Genomic DNA, 18769 nt, shown 5'->3' on the forward strand with positions numbered 1-18769 from the left:
ATTCTATTTAAGTGACCATACCACCTGAGATTAGCTCTGCTAACGCATTCCTGGATGCTGACAATGTCAAGTTCTTTCCTAATATCCTCGTTTTTAATATGATATTGCCATTGATGCCATCTGTTTACGCCTCTAATCTTTCACAGGACTCTCATATCTGCGGTCTCTAGTCTTTGGTCAAGTGTTTTACTTCTGACCCACCTCTCAGATCCATAAGTTAAAACTGGTTTGAACACTGTCTTGTATACAGCTAATTTAGTGTTCAGACTAATTTCTCTCTTATTTTCCATATGAATTTATTCGATTGACTTCCTACCATACCAGCTTTGTTGATTCTGTTGTCTATTTCCATATTTAATTTACCATCTTCACTAAAAATCGTGCTTAAGTAGCTGAAACTTAGGCACGATTTTTATTGTTCTATTAGTTCACAATGCAGTTGACATTTTGAATGTTTCTGCCTATTTTCATTGTCTTTGTCTTTTTATTGCTGACCTTCATACCATATCTATTACAACAGTTATTCAATTTAGTCAGGGAATCTTGCAAACTTGTATCGGATTTATTTCGAAGTATAACATCGTACGCATAAAGGAAAGAGCTGAGATTTCTTCAGTTTTAATATCTGGTTTAATACCACTTTCCTTCATAATGTGATCCATATAGATAATGAATAACAGAGGGGATAATGTACATCCTTGTCTGACACCAGATTTAACATTAAACCACCTTTTTGTACTTCCTTCAATTCTAACTGCAACTTACAACTCAAATAAAGACTAAGTATTGCTTGATATAATTCCCCATTAACACCCAACATATAACTGTAGCGTATTGAATAGCTTCTCTCTTGGCACCTTGTCATATGCCTTTTCCAGGTCGACAAAACTTAAATACAGATCTTTGTATTTAATGTATTAAATAATTTGTATTTTATTTATTCGTATAAGGTTTTCCCCTTTCATCCATCGTCTCTATGGAGGGGGAGGTTGAGCCCCACCCCCTAATGAGGGATTAGGTATATAATTTTTATGACTGTAAATCCGTGTGTGTGTGTGTGTTCATGGGGCCTATTTGCCTGTTCTGAGGTACGAAAAACCCAATTTTCCGTATTAAATCGACTAACTCACCTGTAATCGAAAGATATCAGGTGAAGGTTCATCATGTCATGGATGGGAATCGAACCCAGATCTTTCCGACCAAAGGGTTTCATCTATATAGACTGAGCTAATGAAGCTCAAGGCGTATAATGATAAATTATGATATTAATACGAAAAAAAATACTATATTGTACTCAACAGAAATAAGAGGTGTAAATTATACCTTGTGTAACTGTGAACTACGATAGTAAAGACTGTAGTTTTATTATTACTAATATTACGTTAATTATGCAGTCATATCAATTGCACGTGATGCATATTATAATGACATTAATTAGAATGTGTTCTTCAGTCGCACAAAAGATTTTAATTATTTTAATTTTAATTACTATTGCTTAAAAAATTTTAAGCAATAGTACCACATTCAATATACTTGAATGTGGTACTATTGCTTAAAATTTACATAATGTGCATGTGACATTTGAACGTGCTTTTTTTTTACAAAGTTCAGCCCCGAAGCCACGCATTGTATGATTCATTTTATTCAATAATTAGGCTTATTTATTTTTTATTTTTATTAAAAAAAACTTGTCCTTTTTATGAATAGGATATGCAATTTTACTTAATTTATTATAATTAATAATTAAAGAAGTTAATCGAAGGCTCATTCCATTCTACTGGTATTTGTCTTTTTTATATATTTTATTTAAAAATTTAATAATCTTTGATGATTTTTTTTCCAGCAAATTTATACAGTTCGGAGTTTATCCGATCTTCTGCTTATTTACCATTTTTTATTTTATTTAGGTTGTCTCCTTTAGTTCTTTCATTTTTGTTATATCATTTGAGGTATTTTGTAAGATTTTTGGTATATTTATTTTTTCATGTTAGTATTATCTGTCCAAAGATCAGTAAAGTAATCCAAGAATTCTTTTACATCTATTTTACAATTTATATTTGCAGTTTCTTTTATATCTGCATTCATGTATTTTAGTATTTTATACGCATTGGGTCTTATTTTGTACATGTCATTTTCTAGATGTGATACGAATTTTTCCCAGCTTTCTCTGTGTCCCTTTCTGGTTTCTCTTTTGGCTAATGCTTGCCTTTTTATATTCACTTTCATCTACTTTTATTTTTTTTATTTTTTTTTGCTACTTAACTGATCTTTTAAAAGCCAGCTTTTTATTTTCGATTATTGTTCCTAGACTTTCATATGCTGCTGATGCAATAATTTCTTTTATATTATTTCATTCTTTCTCAATGTCTTCATTTTCTTATATTTTTTCGAAGTAGTTATGAATCCTTTGTTGATATAAATTTCTTATACTTGAATCATTTAGTAGTCTTACTTTGTAATTAGATTTTGTTTCTCTAGTTTGTTTATTTTTTTTTTTTTGTAACCAGTTTGGTGGAAACTAAATAGTGATCTGTTTCGATTTCTCACCCGGCTTCGTTGACCGAGTGGTTAGCGTGTCCACTCTCCAAGCAAAGCCCGTAGGTTCGAATCCTACCATAGGCATAGATGTTTGTAATTATCTTACAAACTTTGTGTGGAAAGGGAATATGCGACCCTACCACTTGTTCTAGCAGAAAACATCTGTGCCGAAACCACGTCTACGGACGTCAAATGTGAATATCATTATCGATTTTTGGCCCTCTTCTGACTTTAACATCTAGGAAGAGATTTGCTGTAAAGTAGTCTATTATTAATGTTTGTCCTCTTGTACATAAATGTACAACATGTACATTTCTGCATATGTTTACAGTTTGTAGATTGTATTCATTATTTTTAGATTATATATTATATAATCAACGAGTCGCTTTCCATTTTTCTATAATGTTGTTTCTCCAAATTTTTGTACATTCTTGTTAATTTTTTCATTCCTATTCTGGCACTAAAATCTCCGGCTATAATTATATCGTCTGTTTTAGTAATTTTTTCGTATATTCCTTGTAACTCTATAAAAGTAATTATTTGCTTCTTCCTTTCCTTCTTCAGGGGCATACACTTCAACAACTGTTAAATTTTCTTGATTTAATTTTAATCACACTTCTAATATTCTTTCATTCCAGTATGTATAATGAGTTATTTTTGCTTTAATTGATTTATGGATATCCAAATCATTACACCAGCTTTTTCACGTATTTATTTGTCCACTCCACTCCACTGTATATAATATTGTAATTAGCTGTTTCTGTAAGAATTGCAATTTCTATATTTTCATTATTTAAAATTTTATCTAATTCTTCTTCTTTGTGTACTATGCTTCTAATATTCCATGTAGCATATTTCACAACATTTTTCTTTTTCCAAAGTTTCTTAACTTTTTCCAGTTTGCGGTCTTTTCCCATGTTTTCTGTCCAGTTTGGATTTTGTTGAGCGTGTTTCCCTTTGTCAAGTGACTAGAATGACGATAGTGTCCTAGTTGTGGGGGTGCCGCCTAAGGCAGCTTTTTAATCTATTTTTTAGTAGATAGTCTTAAGTAATCTATTTTTTAGTAGATAGCTTCCACACTACTAAAAAACAGGTAAGATAGTGGAAACTACAGTTTGAGAGGAAAGAGTCATCCCCCCCCCTCCCTCGAATTGCTCTAATAGCACTGGGGGGGGGGGAGTAAGAAGTAAGACAGAGTAGAGGGAAAGAAGAGTAGAAGACCAGTCTACAGATATGATATACCAAGTGTATAATGTAGGAAGTAAGATCAGGTTCAGCTCGGGTTTGTCATGCCCGTACTCACCAAATGTGAGCCCCTGAGAATAATCAAATATGCAAACTGCTGAAACTGTGATGATTTATGACACAGTAATGAATATACTTATATTTGCTATATAACGTGTACATGATCGCCCAGTGGATATATTTCTGTCAGAGCTAAATAATGTCCTAAAGACCTTAAAATACGATAATGTCATACTATTGGGGGATATAAATTTGGATTTATATAAGAATAATAGCAAAATTGAAGAATATAAAGATATGTTATCTACACACGGGTTTCTTGCATACACTGATGGCAAGAAGCGAATAATTCAGAAAATCGTTTTGATCATATTTTTATAAGAAACAAAATGGCCTAAGAGGTATGAGGTACCCTATGCAATCTATTTTAGCAAAATAACAGATCAGCACTCAATGCAGTGGAATCTATCGTTGCCTTATAGTGTTGACATGCGCTGTGCAGGTAGTCGTGAAAAATTCGAAATAGGCACTAATTATAATAAATTTGAGAATTACATAAAAAATTATCGACTGCCTCAAAATGATCTCTTATATTCAAATCAGTTATACGAGGAATTTATCAAAATGATTAAATATGCAGACAGCAAATTGCACTATCACCAAAGTGTTACTGTGAAAAAGGAAGATCACAAACGCTGGAAATATGAACTAAAAATATGATATAAGAAAGAAAGAAAAGCTCTATTATAAGCATAGGAAGATTCCCTACGATAATCATATAATTTTATAGTCATGTTCTAAAATTTAATGTTTTAGAACATGACTATAAAAATTTCGTTAACCATTTAAAGAAAAAATAAATAAATAAAGCAGCTAAAAGAACATTGCCTCTCAACTAAATTTCTTTCTTGTAGGAATGATAAAAAGTAAAGAATGGGAGGGGAATTAACGTGATAATTTAAATATAAAGAAGAAAACGAATTCCCAGAGGAACCAATTTACAAACTGTGGTAGCTGTGACTTTGATCCTACAGAAAGGATAAAGTATGTCAGCCACCTTCCGTTGGTTAAGAATTCCATGTACTGTCCGACCACTGATGCGAGACCTCCCCCCACACACACACTTCTGAGCATGGCAGAAGAAGGCGAATCCATTACTATGATATGGTAATCAATGATGAGTATTTATTATTATACGCCGGAAAATTAGTTTTTCTTTTATGAAAATTTTAGTTTTTAACATGTTCATCGCCAGTCACGCGATATCGCGCGATGAGAGTTCTCACCAAACGGCCGATCACGCGTTATCGCGTTGACGCCGCTAACTAAATAAAAAAATAAAAAAAATTTGGCCACCACACGAAATTCCAATTTTCAGCTTGGCAATGAACGATACGCGTGATGCGAGTTCTCACCAAACGGCCGATCACGCGTTATCGCGTGGACGTCGCTAACTAAAAAAATAATAAAAAAAAATTTGGCCACCACACGAAATTCCAATTTTCAGCTTGGCAATGAAAGTGTTAAAGCGGTAACTATTTTCCTCATACAACAGTTGTTAAATTTTACTATAAAGTACGTGATTTCACGTGTTGGTGCCGAATGCGTACATCGCCTTATTCCTTTCTGCTCTTCAACATGAATTGACTCTGCTTGGCAGAGTGCCAGCCAAGGTTCTCACATCTGTGGTCGGACAGTATCTATATAAATAAAGATCAGGAAAAAGAGTGTAGTAATCGGATAAAAAAAGGGGGAGGGGAATAGGATGTGACCATATGAATTTCGAAAACTAAATATTATCAATAAACATAAATTAAAGTTCTTTACATATAAATAATGAGAATGGTTTAACCTTTTTGAAGGAGGAAATATTTTGCATATGCCATGTTTGTGTCCTTGTATTGGTGTTTTAGAGGAATTAGTTACAGTTTGTGTGTGTGTGTGTGTGAGAGAGAGAGAGAGAGAGAGAGAGAAAGAGAGAGAGAGAGAGAGAGAGAGAGAGAGAGAGAGAGAGAGAGTTAATATAGCCATATAATTTTTTCATCTTCTAGGAAACATTATTAAATACTTATTATTTAGTAATGTTTCACTAAATGAAAACATTGCACTTCCTGAGGGAAGGCTTTCCTGCAGATATTATTCATCTCTTTGACTTTGTTATCCACTCTGGCTACTTCACATGTCAGAATAAATTTTACTAGCAGATTTAAGATACAGTGATAGATAGTCTGCTTCTCCAACATTAGTTAATTATTTCATGGAGCGATTCGAGGGATTCCTTACCGTTTCTCAGCTAGATGGTAGTCTTCATTTCTAAGTTTTTAGAAAGAAACTCATGCCAGACTTTATATTAATGTCTTTCACATCATCATCCTTATAGAAAAATCTGGCACCATTAAATTCTATTTAACTTATAGAATAAATGCTATTTGTGCTCAACGAAATTCTTGTGTCTGAAGACATTTAACTGTATTTAGTCCACCTTCATTGCTAATGGCTTCGGTTTCATATCGTCAAAATCCCCAACAGCTATAAGGTTTTCTTGTCACCTGCCTCACAATAAATGCCATATCTTGCTATTATTGCTTTTGTTAAGGGTGTTTCTGAAGAAATAACCAAATTATTAAGAACCTATTGGTCTTCCTCTGAATGAGATTTTTGTCTTTAGTTCACCCCTTGAATCTATTAAATAGTACTGGTATGAGTTATACTCTGGCCAAACAGACAGATCAGTGGCTGTTTGTCATAATGAACATATAGATTATATTAAATTCCATGGGTTGGACAGTCTGAACTTGCAGAACTTAAAATGCAATCTTCACCAAGGATCGCGTACTTTGGAAATATAATTAGGGTTCTTCTCCACACATTCCAGAGTAACATGTTTTTAAAAAATTAATTTATCTCTTGTTTCTATTTACGCAGTTAAGACTTTGATGCATTTTTAACTATGCCACCCTAGGTCATGCCATGTACGTGTAGATCACGTGTTTTAATAGTCATTTATTTCATTGCGTCTTACGTTCTCTCTTGCTGATTGATAAAATTATTTAAAATTTTATAAGTTAGATTGAATTTTGTTTGATCTTTATTTAGGTTAGATATAAAATAATATCTAGCATTCTTCCTGTGCTTTTCACACTTCTTTAGCTATGGCATTTTTTTTTCCCTGTTGTATTCAATCTTATTTTCATTTTTCTATGTAGTTTTCAAATATGAAAGATTTTATTTATTTTCGCTTCAATTTTTTCTTAAATTAAATATATACGAGTATATATCTTTTTTTTTTTTTATTTGTTACATAGTCCGGACGCCTTGCTCTAGAGACCAAGAATGGAACTTTTTCAAGCCACTTAGCCTCCAGTAGGCTAGGCCAGTGTTTCTCAAAGTGTGGTACGCGTACCCCCAGGGTACGCGATAGGTCTTCAGGGGGTACGTGGCAATTTTCGGCTATGCATCATTAAAGCATGGAATCATATTAATAAAAAATAGAATTATTATAAACGTATCGGTATATATTTCTCAATAAATTATATATTATGTATGAATTCTCCTACTCAAATTGCGAGTTACGATAGTAACTCGCTCCCTGCGGTAAACGACACGCCCTCCCCAACAGCCATTTTACTGAAGATGCAAGAAACACAAGTAGTTTTATTGTATCACTGAATAAGGTACAGAGACATTTGCAGTCTGTGTAATATATTTCTCAACAAATAGTGCAACTAGAGACAACTGGGATAAAAACGGCACTAATTAACATCTCCCTCCAACAGAAACTGCTGTATAGACTCAAGCAAAACCATATGTTGCTGGTACAACATATGGTTTTGCTTGATACCACCCGGTCGTGAACGTGTTAAAACTAAAAAATATATAGTGAATGTGTTTCAGATATTATGGAATTCGGTTGAAGAGAATTAGCATTTCAACTCAACTGTTGACTTGCCTTTGTCTTTCGTTCGCGCGATCTTTTGTTAATACCGCACCAATCATATACACTTCTTCATAGCTGCTCTACTATCTCAAGTCTTGTAAATTACTGGTAATTTTTGCTTGAAATAATGGAAAACAAGATGAAGCTATTGGAGTAAATCACACCATTATCCGTTTTTTTCTGACCAGTTTAGTTTCCGAAAATCCCCGCATATATCTCGCACCACGATTTTTTAGTTTTAATTTTGGGAAAAAAAGTGCGAATCATATTCGAGTAAATACGATAATTTTTTTAGTTTTATAATTCTTAAGTATGGATCATTGGTTGAAGACTGGATTTATAAAATACGATACACAAAAGAGCAATATAGCAAATACAAGTAGCTGTAAGCAACAAGAAAACGTTGATATTGTATCTGGATCAAATGAAATTGATAAGGGTGTGGCTTCTGACATCTCTAGAGAACCAACTAGGAAGAAGATGAAAAATCTTCGTAAATATGATATGAATTACTGAAAATGTGGATTTTTGTGGACGAGAAATGACAAGGAAGATATTCCAAATTTTGTTACATTAAAAATAACTCATATTTTTTGTTTACATAAACACATAAATTCAAATAAAATAGACATTTAATATGAAATATACTTTATTCATTATTTTGATAAGGGGTACTTGGTAATAATGAAAATTTAAGAAGGGGGGACGCAGATGTATGAAGTTTGAGAAACACTGGGCTAAGTGGTGGTGTCTCACACTGGGTGATGAAGTTCAGCCACCACAAACCTTCATGCCCACGGCGGGATTCCAATCCACGACCTGTTGATTGGAGGGCGAGTACGTTGACCACTCAGCCAATCTGGCCGTCTGGTTGATAAATACTTCTTGAAAGTATTTATCAACCAGATAAATACCTTCAAGAAAACCTTTTTACTTATATAATATAAATATCTTCATTCGACTATCTAAGGCATCTTGTAAGGTGCCATCACTTCTTCCCTAAGCTTTGATGTTGCCTGATTCAATATCCCACAAATATTTAAAGCTTTAATGTTGCCCGTTTTAATATTCAACAAAGGTTTAATGCTTCTTCTACTTAGGTTGAGAGCTTTCGTAGCTCAGTTGATTTAGACTACCCCCCCCCTTTGGTTGGAAAGATCCGGATTTGAATATCTTCTTTGACGTGTGAACCTTTATCAGATGTTTTCAGTTAAATAGTTAGTCAGCCGGTCTTATACGAAGATGGAGGGTTTTCTCCCAGAAACTCGTTTTTTTTTAATTTTTTTTAAAAATCTCCTTGCGACGTATGCATATACTAAAATGTCAATTTCACTTAATTGTACTTCTTGCCCATAACTGCACGTCCATAACAAACCTGCCAGGAGAATAAGCGATCAATACACATAAATATATTTACAGAAATGGTTTCGGAAGTCAGTGATACTTGGCAAGTTAGGTCCTCAGGTCATATTAGAACCGCTGATGAATGAAGCGAATGAATACATACATCTCAAATCATTATTTGAGATGCCATCTAGCGGACTTTACTGAAGTAAATTAGCAAATCTGTTTCAGAGTGCTGTCTGTGCTTTGATGCAAAAAGTGTGTTGGGTGTCAGTTAAGGAGCGAGTGCAGAAAACTTCCATGGTAGTTTCTGAAATATCTATTAAGAATGCCAAAAGCGAAAAATTTGCTGTGGAAATTAATTTTGGACATCGTTTGTGTATTGATTGGTAAGTGCGTTTGTTTACAATGTTCAAATTAGCCAAACTTTTGTGTGTGGGCCGTGTAGGTTTTATGAGATCGCCGGCAGTTTTACAGTAAAAAGTCATGCTTAGCAAAGATAGTTTAGCTCATATTTTATTATCCTAAATGTATGTGTGTTTGTGTAAATGCATACATATAGTCTGTTGTATGAAATAGTTTTTCCCGCCTCTTAAAGGTCAAGAGTTCTGATAATGCATTAAACTCCTCCTCCAGCAGCGGTAGTCGTAATAGTGGTGACAGTTAAACTTCGCCGGTAATTAAAGTAAAGTAGTCTGATTGAAAAGGATAGCAGCTTTTGAGACGTGGTGCTACAGGAGACTATTCTGGATCTCATATGTTTAGAAACGGACAAAATGGATGGATGCTAGAAAGGATCGGTAGAACTTAAAGACTCCTTAAGAATATTGGCAAAAGAGCGCTGAAATACTTTGAATATATTAAAAGAATGGAAGGAGGACTTCTCAAAACAGAAATAGAAGACATAGTTCCAGGAAAAGGAGAAAGTGGTAGACCTTCGTTGAGATGGATGGATGGTGTGTTTGGAGTGACTGGTGTTCAGAGTTGAAGCCTCCAGAAAAGCATACAATAGCACCATCAGACTGAAGACTGGTGTGGCACATCACCGAGGAGTGGAGTGACCATGCGGCACCTGATGATGTCCAATGAAACAATTGGATGGATGGTAATCAAAGTGGCAGTTGATTTTTTTTTCTTTGATGTTCAAACATTGCACTTCTTTACAGAAATGTAATAGAAATACATCATCTAATAGAAAAAAAAATCACAAATGACTATTAATTTCAATAATTTTATATATTTGCCTTGATGATTGGCAATGAACAGATGGCTTTTTGCCATCCAACCTGTTGGGTGCAATCCGACTGTGGCTTCAGTGCCCTCAGTTGATAGATGGTTCGGGTTGTTTGCCGTGAAATACCACGATTGGTCTGCAAAGGGTATTTTCACGTTATTTAATTTAGTCCGCCCACATTACTAAATTCGTTTGTAAGATTAGCAGTCTTAATTGGGTGTGATTGACATGAAATATTATACAACATTGGCACCTCCATAGAGTTCAGGACTCGACTATGTACATACATGCATATATATACATACACATACGCTATGAAACTGATCTTGTCCAAGTTGCTTTGAGGTCAGTGTTCTTTAAATAACTTTTTGGAAAATACTGGTGAAAGAGCATTATGAAGTTCATAATGCTTTCCAAGTTCATTGGTAGTCATCTTGATAAATAGGGCATTCTTATCTTACAGACTTCCTCCAATCGCTTTCTAATGTATGCTCTGTTTCTGCAGCATGCCTTTTTTTTTATATCTACTTTCATAGGTACTGCAACATATTGACCACTGCCATGCCTCGATTTTCCTTATGTAAGAACACGAGCTGCCACTTATCAACAGAGTTGATGATACGTATAGAGTTCAATTCCATTATTAAACTAACTTCTCATCTTTTATTTCAACTTCTTCTGTTCATCAGAACAGCCTTTTCCCACGAAGCTTTAAGCTTAATTTTAATGCTTAAGCTTTTCAAAAAAAAAAAAACTATTAGCAGATACTGCCTTTCTCCTTACCATTTGCCCTCACCTGACACAGTTGTGTTTGGTGACCTGTTGTGTGTATGTGTGTGAGTTTAAATATATATATATATATATATATATATATATAAAGCACTTAAAAAAAAGAAAAAAAAAGAAGATTTTCCAACATTCATTCTTTGCTAAGAGGAAAAATTGAAGGATATGAAAAGGAAACTAAATATTTATCTAGTGATATTGTCACTTCATAGTGTGATAATGTTTTTTTTAGAATAAGAACAATAAATGAAGTATATAATACACAGTTTATTATAGCACTCATACACCAGGTTGTGTCTCGAGTGTACATGAGACACAGCCTAGCATGAACATGTATATAAAAGTGGAAGTAATTTAAAATTATAAAAATTTTTATAAAGTATTTAATAGCAAATACACAGCAAATACCTTACCAGTAAACATAGAGAAAAATGCAAATTTCATTAAATAACTGTTTATTTGAATATTAGGAGAAATACTATTTGAATACTTAAAAATGACTGAATATTAGAAATTTCTAAATATACCACATCAGTGTGTCACATGTCACTGTTCAGTGGCACACCCAGGGAGGGGGGGGGGCAAGGGGCTCTGCCATAAAAGAAAAAGGAAATAAACACTAGAAAATTTTCCAAAAATCTTTTCCTAATTAAAATTCATTTTTTTATTTATGTTGTGTCTTCTATTTCTGTACTACTTATCATGTATTGGCGATCATTGCAGGTGCTCACTCATCCCCCCCCACAAGATTAAATCATGAGTGCGCCACAGTCACTGTTTATTACTGTTATTTTGTGTTTATTGTGAGTGGTGAATGACACTTAGGGTCACAAACAGTTTCCAAGGCAGTGGGATCACACACACACACACATCCCCCTTAGATTGTCCAAGTTAGTCCATTGAATTCTGAATGGTCATATATTTGTTCTTGCAAATATTATCCATCTACTTGACACTTTTGTCTGCTTACTTTCTCCAAAATAAAACTGCACATTGTATGTTTATTTTTTTTTATTATAACAAACTATTTCCATTATTAGTTTAATTTTTTTGTGTGTGTGTCTGTTGATATAACTCACATGAATAATAATAAATAAAAAAAATCATTTATTTCTTTTCCATTTTCATGTTAGCCAAAAGTATTAATTAACATCATAAATATCAATGAAGTGCATTATGTTTTATGCTTCTTACAGTAGTCAACATTTCTCATAGTATTATGAGAAATAATAGCAAGGCTTATACGTTGGTCAGACATAACTGGTGATTAGTTTATGGAATTAACAACTCATATAAAGTATATTATATGGGGGCTGGACGTCGATAGAGCATGGGAAGTGATCAAAGCATTTACAAGAGGTTATGGCTGATTGTATACCTAAGGTCCAAATAGTGAAACAAGGAGGGGTTAAATGGATGAATAACACCATTATTCTATCTGGGATAGAATGTGTAGGTTATAGTATGTTTAGGAGGGACAGAGAGAATAAAATTGGGGGAGGGGTGTTATTGATGATAGCTGATGAACTGCAGCCAAGGAGAATTGAAGTATTGCAGGATAGTGAAAGGAGCTCATTTGAGGCTATTTGGTGTGAGATTGATACTGGCAGAATAAAATATACAGTTGGGTGCTGCTATAGACCAGGTGATGGAATAGATGGTGGAGATGGTATGCATAAACAAATTGATGAAATGAGTGGAAGGAGGGTAATTATTATGGGGGATTTCAACTATGGTAACATTGATTGGAGGGAGGAGAGGACACATGTGAGGAAGGAAATGGATTTTATTCAATTATTAAGGGATAACTATCTGAAACAGCATGTAATTGAAAATACTAGGGGTGTGAGAGTGCTTGACCTGGTAATAGTATCTGAGAATTTGACTGTAATGAATATGACCATGTTGCCACCTATTGGTGAGAGTGATCATAAGGTCTTGACCTGGGAGGTGGCTAAAGGTGTGAAATTTGTGATTAAGACAGGGTATATGTGGAATTACCGTGCTGGCAAGTATGACAAGCTTAGGAGATTGCTTGGATCAGTGCCATGGCATGTACAACTGCAAGGGCTGGACGTCGATAGAGCATGGGAAGTGATCAAAGAGCATTTACAAGAGGTTATGGCTGATTGTATACCTAAGGTCCGAATAGTGAAACAAGGAGGGGTTAAATGGATGAATAACACCATTAAGCTTGAGCTGCAAAAAAAGAAACAACTATGGAGGGAATTTAAAGAAAGGGGTGACCTGCAGGCACACGAACAGTATAAAGTACAGGCTAGAAGGGTAACGAGTGTGGTAAAAACAGCAAAAGCCGATTATGAAAGGAAACTAGCTATGCAAGCAAAAGAGAATCCCAAACAGTTCTTTCAATATGCTGCAAGCAAGAGAAAAACTGTACATGGCAAAATGATTTTAAGGAATGACGATGGTAAAGAGTTCACTGAACCAGTCGATATAGTGGAGTTACTGAGCGCGCACTTTGCAAAAGTATATCATCCAGGTGGTGACGTTGAAAAAATGAAGGAACCATTAGTTTATATGGGAATTATGATGAATGAAGTGGAGGTGAATAGTCTATTACAGAACCTTAATGTGAATACATTTGTGGGATTGGATGGTATACCGGCACGGGTCTTGCATGAAGCGGCTAATGAATTATCAGTGCCCTTGACCATGTTGTTTAATCTGAGTCTCAGGTCTGGCTTAGTCCCGAAGGCGTGGAAAGAGGGGAAAATAGTTCCACTGCATAAAGGAGGATCCAAGACTATGGTTGCAAATTACCGACCGATCAGCATATCAGGAGTCGTTGTCAAGGTCTTGGAGAAAGTAGTCAAGGGGAAAATACAGGAATGGATTGATGAAAATGAGATACTGTACAGAGGACAGCATGGCTTTGTGAAGGGTAGATCATGCCTCAGTAACTTGCTCAAGTTTTATAACAGGGTGACGGCTGAACTGGATAAGGGAAATGGGTTTACAGTGATACTGCTGGACCTGGCAAAGGCGTTTGACAGGATACCACATGGAATTCTAATCCGTAAACTACAACATATGGGAATGGATATAGGGTTGGTGAGATGGATAGCTGGGTGGTTGATGGAGAGATATCAAAGAGTAGTTTATTCAGGAGTAGAGTCCAAAAAACGGCCTGTGACTAGTGGTGTGCCACAGGGTTCTGTTCTTGGACCACTGCTGTTTAATCTGTTCATTAACGATATAGGGAATGGTCTAAGTGGGACAGTTCATTTGTTCGCTGATGATGCAAAGTTGGGTAGGGCGATAGTGAATGCAGAAGATGTCAAAGTCTTGCAAGATGACTTAGATAGATTGGAGTTCTGGACTAAGGAGAATGGATATCAATTTAATGTGACAAAATGTAAGGTTATGCATTTCGGAGTGAAAAGATTAGCAGCAGTATACCACATTGGTGGAACTGTACTCCAAGAGATTGATGAGGCCAGGGACTTGGGAGTGTTGGTGGATAGGGAGATGAAGTTTAGGGGGCACATTGCGAAAGTAGCTAAATCAGCTCATCAACTCACTTGGTTGTTGAAAAATACCTTGACGAGCAGAGAAAAACAAGTTATTGTACCTCTGTACCGAGCCCTGATAAGACCTCATCTCGACTACTGTGCCCAGATTTGGTCACCTCGGTTCCTTCTTGATGGGGAGGAGGTTGAGAGGATCCAGAGGCGAGTGACTAAGATGATAGCAGGTCTATGGAATGCACCATATGAGAACAGGTTGAAGATTTGTGGGTTGCAGAAACTAGTTGATAGGCGAAAAAGGGGAGATATGATTGAGACATTCAAATTGCTAAAAGGATTCTATAGGATTAATTCAGATGATATTTTTGAGATCAGGACTGGTGGTGGGAGAACTAGGGGACACCCATGGAAGCTGGGCAAGAGCGTGGTTAGCAGGGGTGTTAGAGCTGGGTTCTTTACTTTTAGAGTGGTAAATGAGTGGAATAAGCTGCCAGAGTCTGTTGTGGGTGCTATGACAGTGAGCGAGTTCAAGGCAAGGTATGATAGATACTGTGAGAATGTTGAACAGCTGTGTGAACATGATGTTTAGGGCCTCCCTCGATGAGTCTAAGGACTCCTGGAGTAGCCCGTGGTAATAATAATAATAATATTAATTAAAGGTAACTTTAATGAATAACTTCTATATTTCAGCAACGTCACATTGCCATCTTCAGGAACATAAAGATATGGTATGTGCACGCAGGCACTAACACAAAGCAAATGAGGAAGAAAGCAAGAAACAATACCAAGACTACCAAATTAGCCTGCCAGAGGGCACCATTAGGACTTTAGGAACAATATTAGTTTCTTGCTTTCTTCCTCATTTGCTTTGTGTTAGTGCCTGCATGCACATACCATATCTTTATGTTCCTGAAGATGGCAATGTGACGTTGCCGAAATATAGAAGTTATTCATTAAAGTTACCTTTAATTAATATACTTTATATGCGTTGTTAATTCCGTAAACTAATCACCAGTTATTATGAGAAATGTTGCATGATGTAAGAAACATCATCAAATTCCTGACATGTATACCCTCAAGGAGTGTACAGGATATGATAGTACTACATGAAAAATTTACATCATTACTAACTTCCTATCTACAATTTTCCTCCAAATCAGTCTATTACTTGTCAAGACTAATATTATCATTATCAGATCTTATATTTCTATCGTCTAAGGCACATTGTATCATATCAATCCAAATATATCATGGTCTTCCTCTGGGTCATTTTCCTGCCAACCTGGCAGAGAACACTTGTTTTGCTAATCTTTCCTCGCATATTCTATTTAAGTGACCATACCACCTGAGATTAGCTCTGCTAACTCACTCCTGGATGCCGACAATGTCAAGTTCTTTCCTAACATCCTCATTTTTAATATGATATTGCCATTGATACCATCTGTTCATGCCCCCAATCTTTCTCAGGATTGTCATATCTGCAGTCTCATGTCTTTGGTCAAGTGTTTTACTTCTGACCCAGCTCTTAGATCCATAAGTTAAAACTAGTTTAAACACTGGCTTGTATACAGCTAATTTAGTGTTCCAACTAATTTCTCTCTTATTCCACATGAATTTATTCAATTGACTTCCTACCATACTAGCTTTCTTGATTCTGTTGTTTATTTCCATATTTAATTTGCCATCTTCACTAAAAATCGTGCCTAAGTAGCTGAAATGTTTTACTTGTTCCACAGGTTCTCCATTCACAACACAGTTGACATTTTCAGTGATTTCGCCTATTTTCATTGTCTTTGTCTTTTTATTGCTGACCTTTATACCATATCTATTACAACAGTTATTCAGTTTAGTGAGAGAATCTTGCAGACTTGTAGTGGATTTATTTAGAAGTATAACATCATCTGCATAAAGCAAAGAGCTGACATTAACATCTCCAATTTTTATATCATGTTTAATACCACTTTCCTTCATAATGTGATCCATATAGATAATGAATAACAGAGGGGATAATGTACATCCTTGTCTGACACCAGATTTAACATTAAACCATATTCCTGTACTTCCTTCAATTCTAACTGCTGACTTACAACTCAAATAAAGACTAAGTATTGCTTGATATAATGCCCCATTGACACCATATAACTGCAGCGTATTGAATAGCTTCTCTCTTGGTACCTTGTCATATGCCTTTTCCAAATCGACAAACCTTAAATACAAATCTTTGTTATATTCCCATGCTTTTTCGACTATTTGTCATAAAGTGAAGATCTGATCCTGACAGCCTCTATTTCGTCTGAATCGAGCTTGTTCTTCACCCAGCTTTTCTTCCATAATTCTTCTGAACTGTTTCTCAAGTATACTTGCATAGATCTTGCCAGGAACACTCAGTAGGGAAATACCTCTGTAATTCTCACATTCAGTTTTATTTCCTTTTTATATATGGGTACTATGAGAGCTTTACTCCAATCATCGGGAATTCGTCCCTCTGTCCAGGCTTTCTGAACTATGCAGTGCAGCCACTGTAAGACTCTTATACCACCATACTTCAGCATTTCTGGTCGAATATCATCTACTCCTGCTGCTTTTCCACATTTCAAGCCTTTGATGGCTTTTTCTACTTCAAGTATGGATATGTATTCCTGACTGTATGCCTGTCGAGTGTTTTTTACCACTGTGCTATCACTGCTTGTTTCATTTAGCAAATTTTCAAAGTAATTACTCCATACTTCAAGGATATCTTTTTCTCCCGTTTTCATGTCACCTTTATCATCCCTAACTCCTTTTACAGCACTCATTCCTCCATTTCTAAGCTTCTTCAACAACCTCCAGAATATTTTGCCACCTTCTTGATATTTATTTTCTATGTTCTTGGCAAAGTCCTCCCATGACTTTTCTTTAGCTAGTTTTACACAGTGTTTAGCATTCTTGCATTTGTCTCTATTCTCTAAGAGCACAAGCTGACTTATTTACCAGGAACTTTTGATATGCTTTCTTCTTTTCTTTCACTGCCTCTTTAACTTCCTGTGTCCACCTGTAGTCCTGATTTTTCTATCCTTGCATACAACCTCATCACATGCCTCTCTGGCTGAATCAATCAGGGTTTTCTTCAAGGCTCGCCATTGAATCTCCAAGGTTTGGTTCGTGTTCTCAAACCCTTTCATTTTTTCTACAATGATCTTTGTGTATGTTAGTCCACAGTTCACATCTGAGAGCTGCTCAACTTTTATTCGCTTTAAAACTTTTGTACGTGTTATTCTTTTCAATATGAAATTCAATTTTATCCTACTCAAGACTAAATAGTGATCGCTTCCAATTTCAAATCCTCTGTATGCTCTGGTGTCCTGCACCAGGGAGAAAACATCACTATCCAACAATAATATAGTCAATGAGACTTTTCTTATTCCTTGCCTCTTCTCTCCACGTAAATTTGTTCACATTTTTATGTTGGAACATGGTGTTATTAATAACCAGTCCATGTCCTGAGCAGAAATTCAACAGGTATTTGCCATTATTATTAGCTTTGCTCTTTTCTTCAAATTTTCCCAAAATATTTTTGTATGTCTGACAATCATTTCCTACTCTGCTATTTAGATCCCCCAACAAGGACCAACTTTTCCTTTTTCATTGTGTCAGTTGCTTTTTCTAAAGCATCAAAAAATTGCTCCCCTTCTACCTTAGTAGAACCTTCTGTGGGACCATAGGCACAAATAAGTCTCGTTATCCAGTTCCTCATTCTGATATTTGCCCAAATCACTCTGCTTGAGACTGCCTGCCATTCAAGAAGATTGGCCTCGTGTTTTGTGTTGAATATACTATGGCTACTCCTTCTTTTCCTTGATTGTCATTGCCTGAATATAACATTTTGTATTTATTGCTCAGGAAGATTCACCAGTTTTTGTCTTTTTTGTTTCAGTCATCCCTATTATGTCGATCTGGTACTTATCTAATTCCTCAGCTAGCTCCATTTCTTTGCTATTCAGGCTTCTTATGTTTATAGTACCGATCTTTAACTCTGGTGATGTTGAGTTGGGGTGTGTTTTCAGATTTTTTCCAGTAACTGACTTTTCGCTGTTCGCCCTGGTTTCCTGGCGAAAACAAAGGGGACCCTGTTTAACCGGGCAACGCCCCAGCCAGTATGAAATTTTATCATGTTGTACCATCATTTTTTATTTTGGTTTAACCAATAAGAATACA

At 35.5% G+C, this 18769-nt stretch overlaps 1 protein-coding gene across 2 annotated transcripts in view; it reads left to right on the forward strand.

The window, feature by feature from the left end:
* The window catches only part of LOC150099666 (putative phosphatidate phosphatase), a 119369-nt gene that overhangs the window by 22636 nt on the left and 77964 nt on the right, over positions 1 to 18769 (forward strand). The window contains exon 1 of one of the 2 annotated variants that reach the window (XM_090404058.1): positions 9317 to 9453. The exons of the other annotated variant lie outside the window; for it this stretch is intronic. Within the exon in view, the coding sequence (XP_090260184.1) occupies positions 9393 to 9453 (61 nt within the window). The 5' untranslated portion in view covers positions 9317 to 9392. Of the gene's footprint in view, positions 1 to 9316; positions 9454 to 18769 lie in introns of those variants that run through there. 2 annotated transcript variants of the gene reach the window in all.

The sequence above is a fragment of the Typopeltis vanoorti genome, chromosome 14 (genome assembly GCF_054136105.1).
Source record: "Typopeltis vanoorti isolate ZY-2024b chromosome 14, IOZ_Tvanoo_1.0, whole genome shotgun sequence".
NCBI lineage: Eukaryota > Metazoa > Arthropoda > Arachnida > Uropygi > Thelyphonidae > Typopeltis > Typopeltis vanoorti.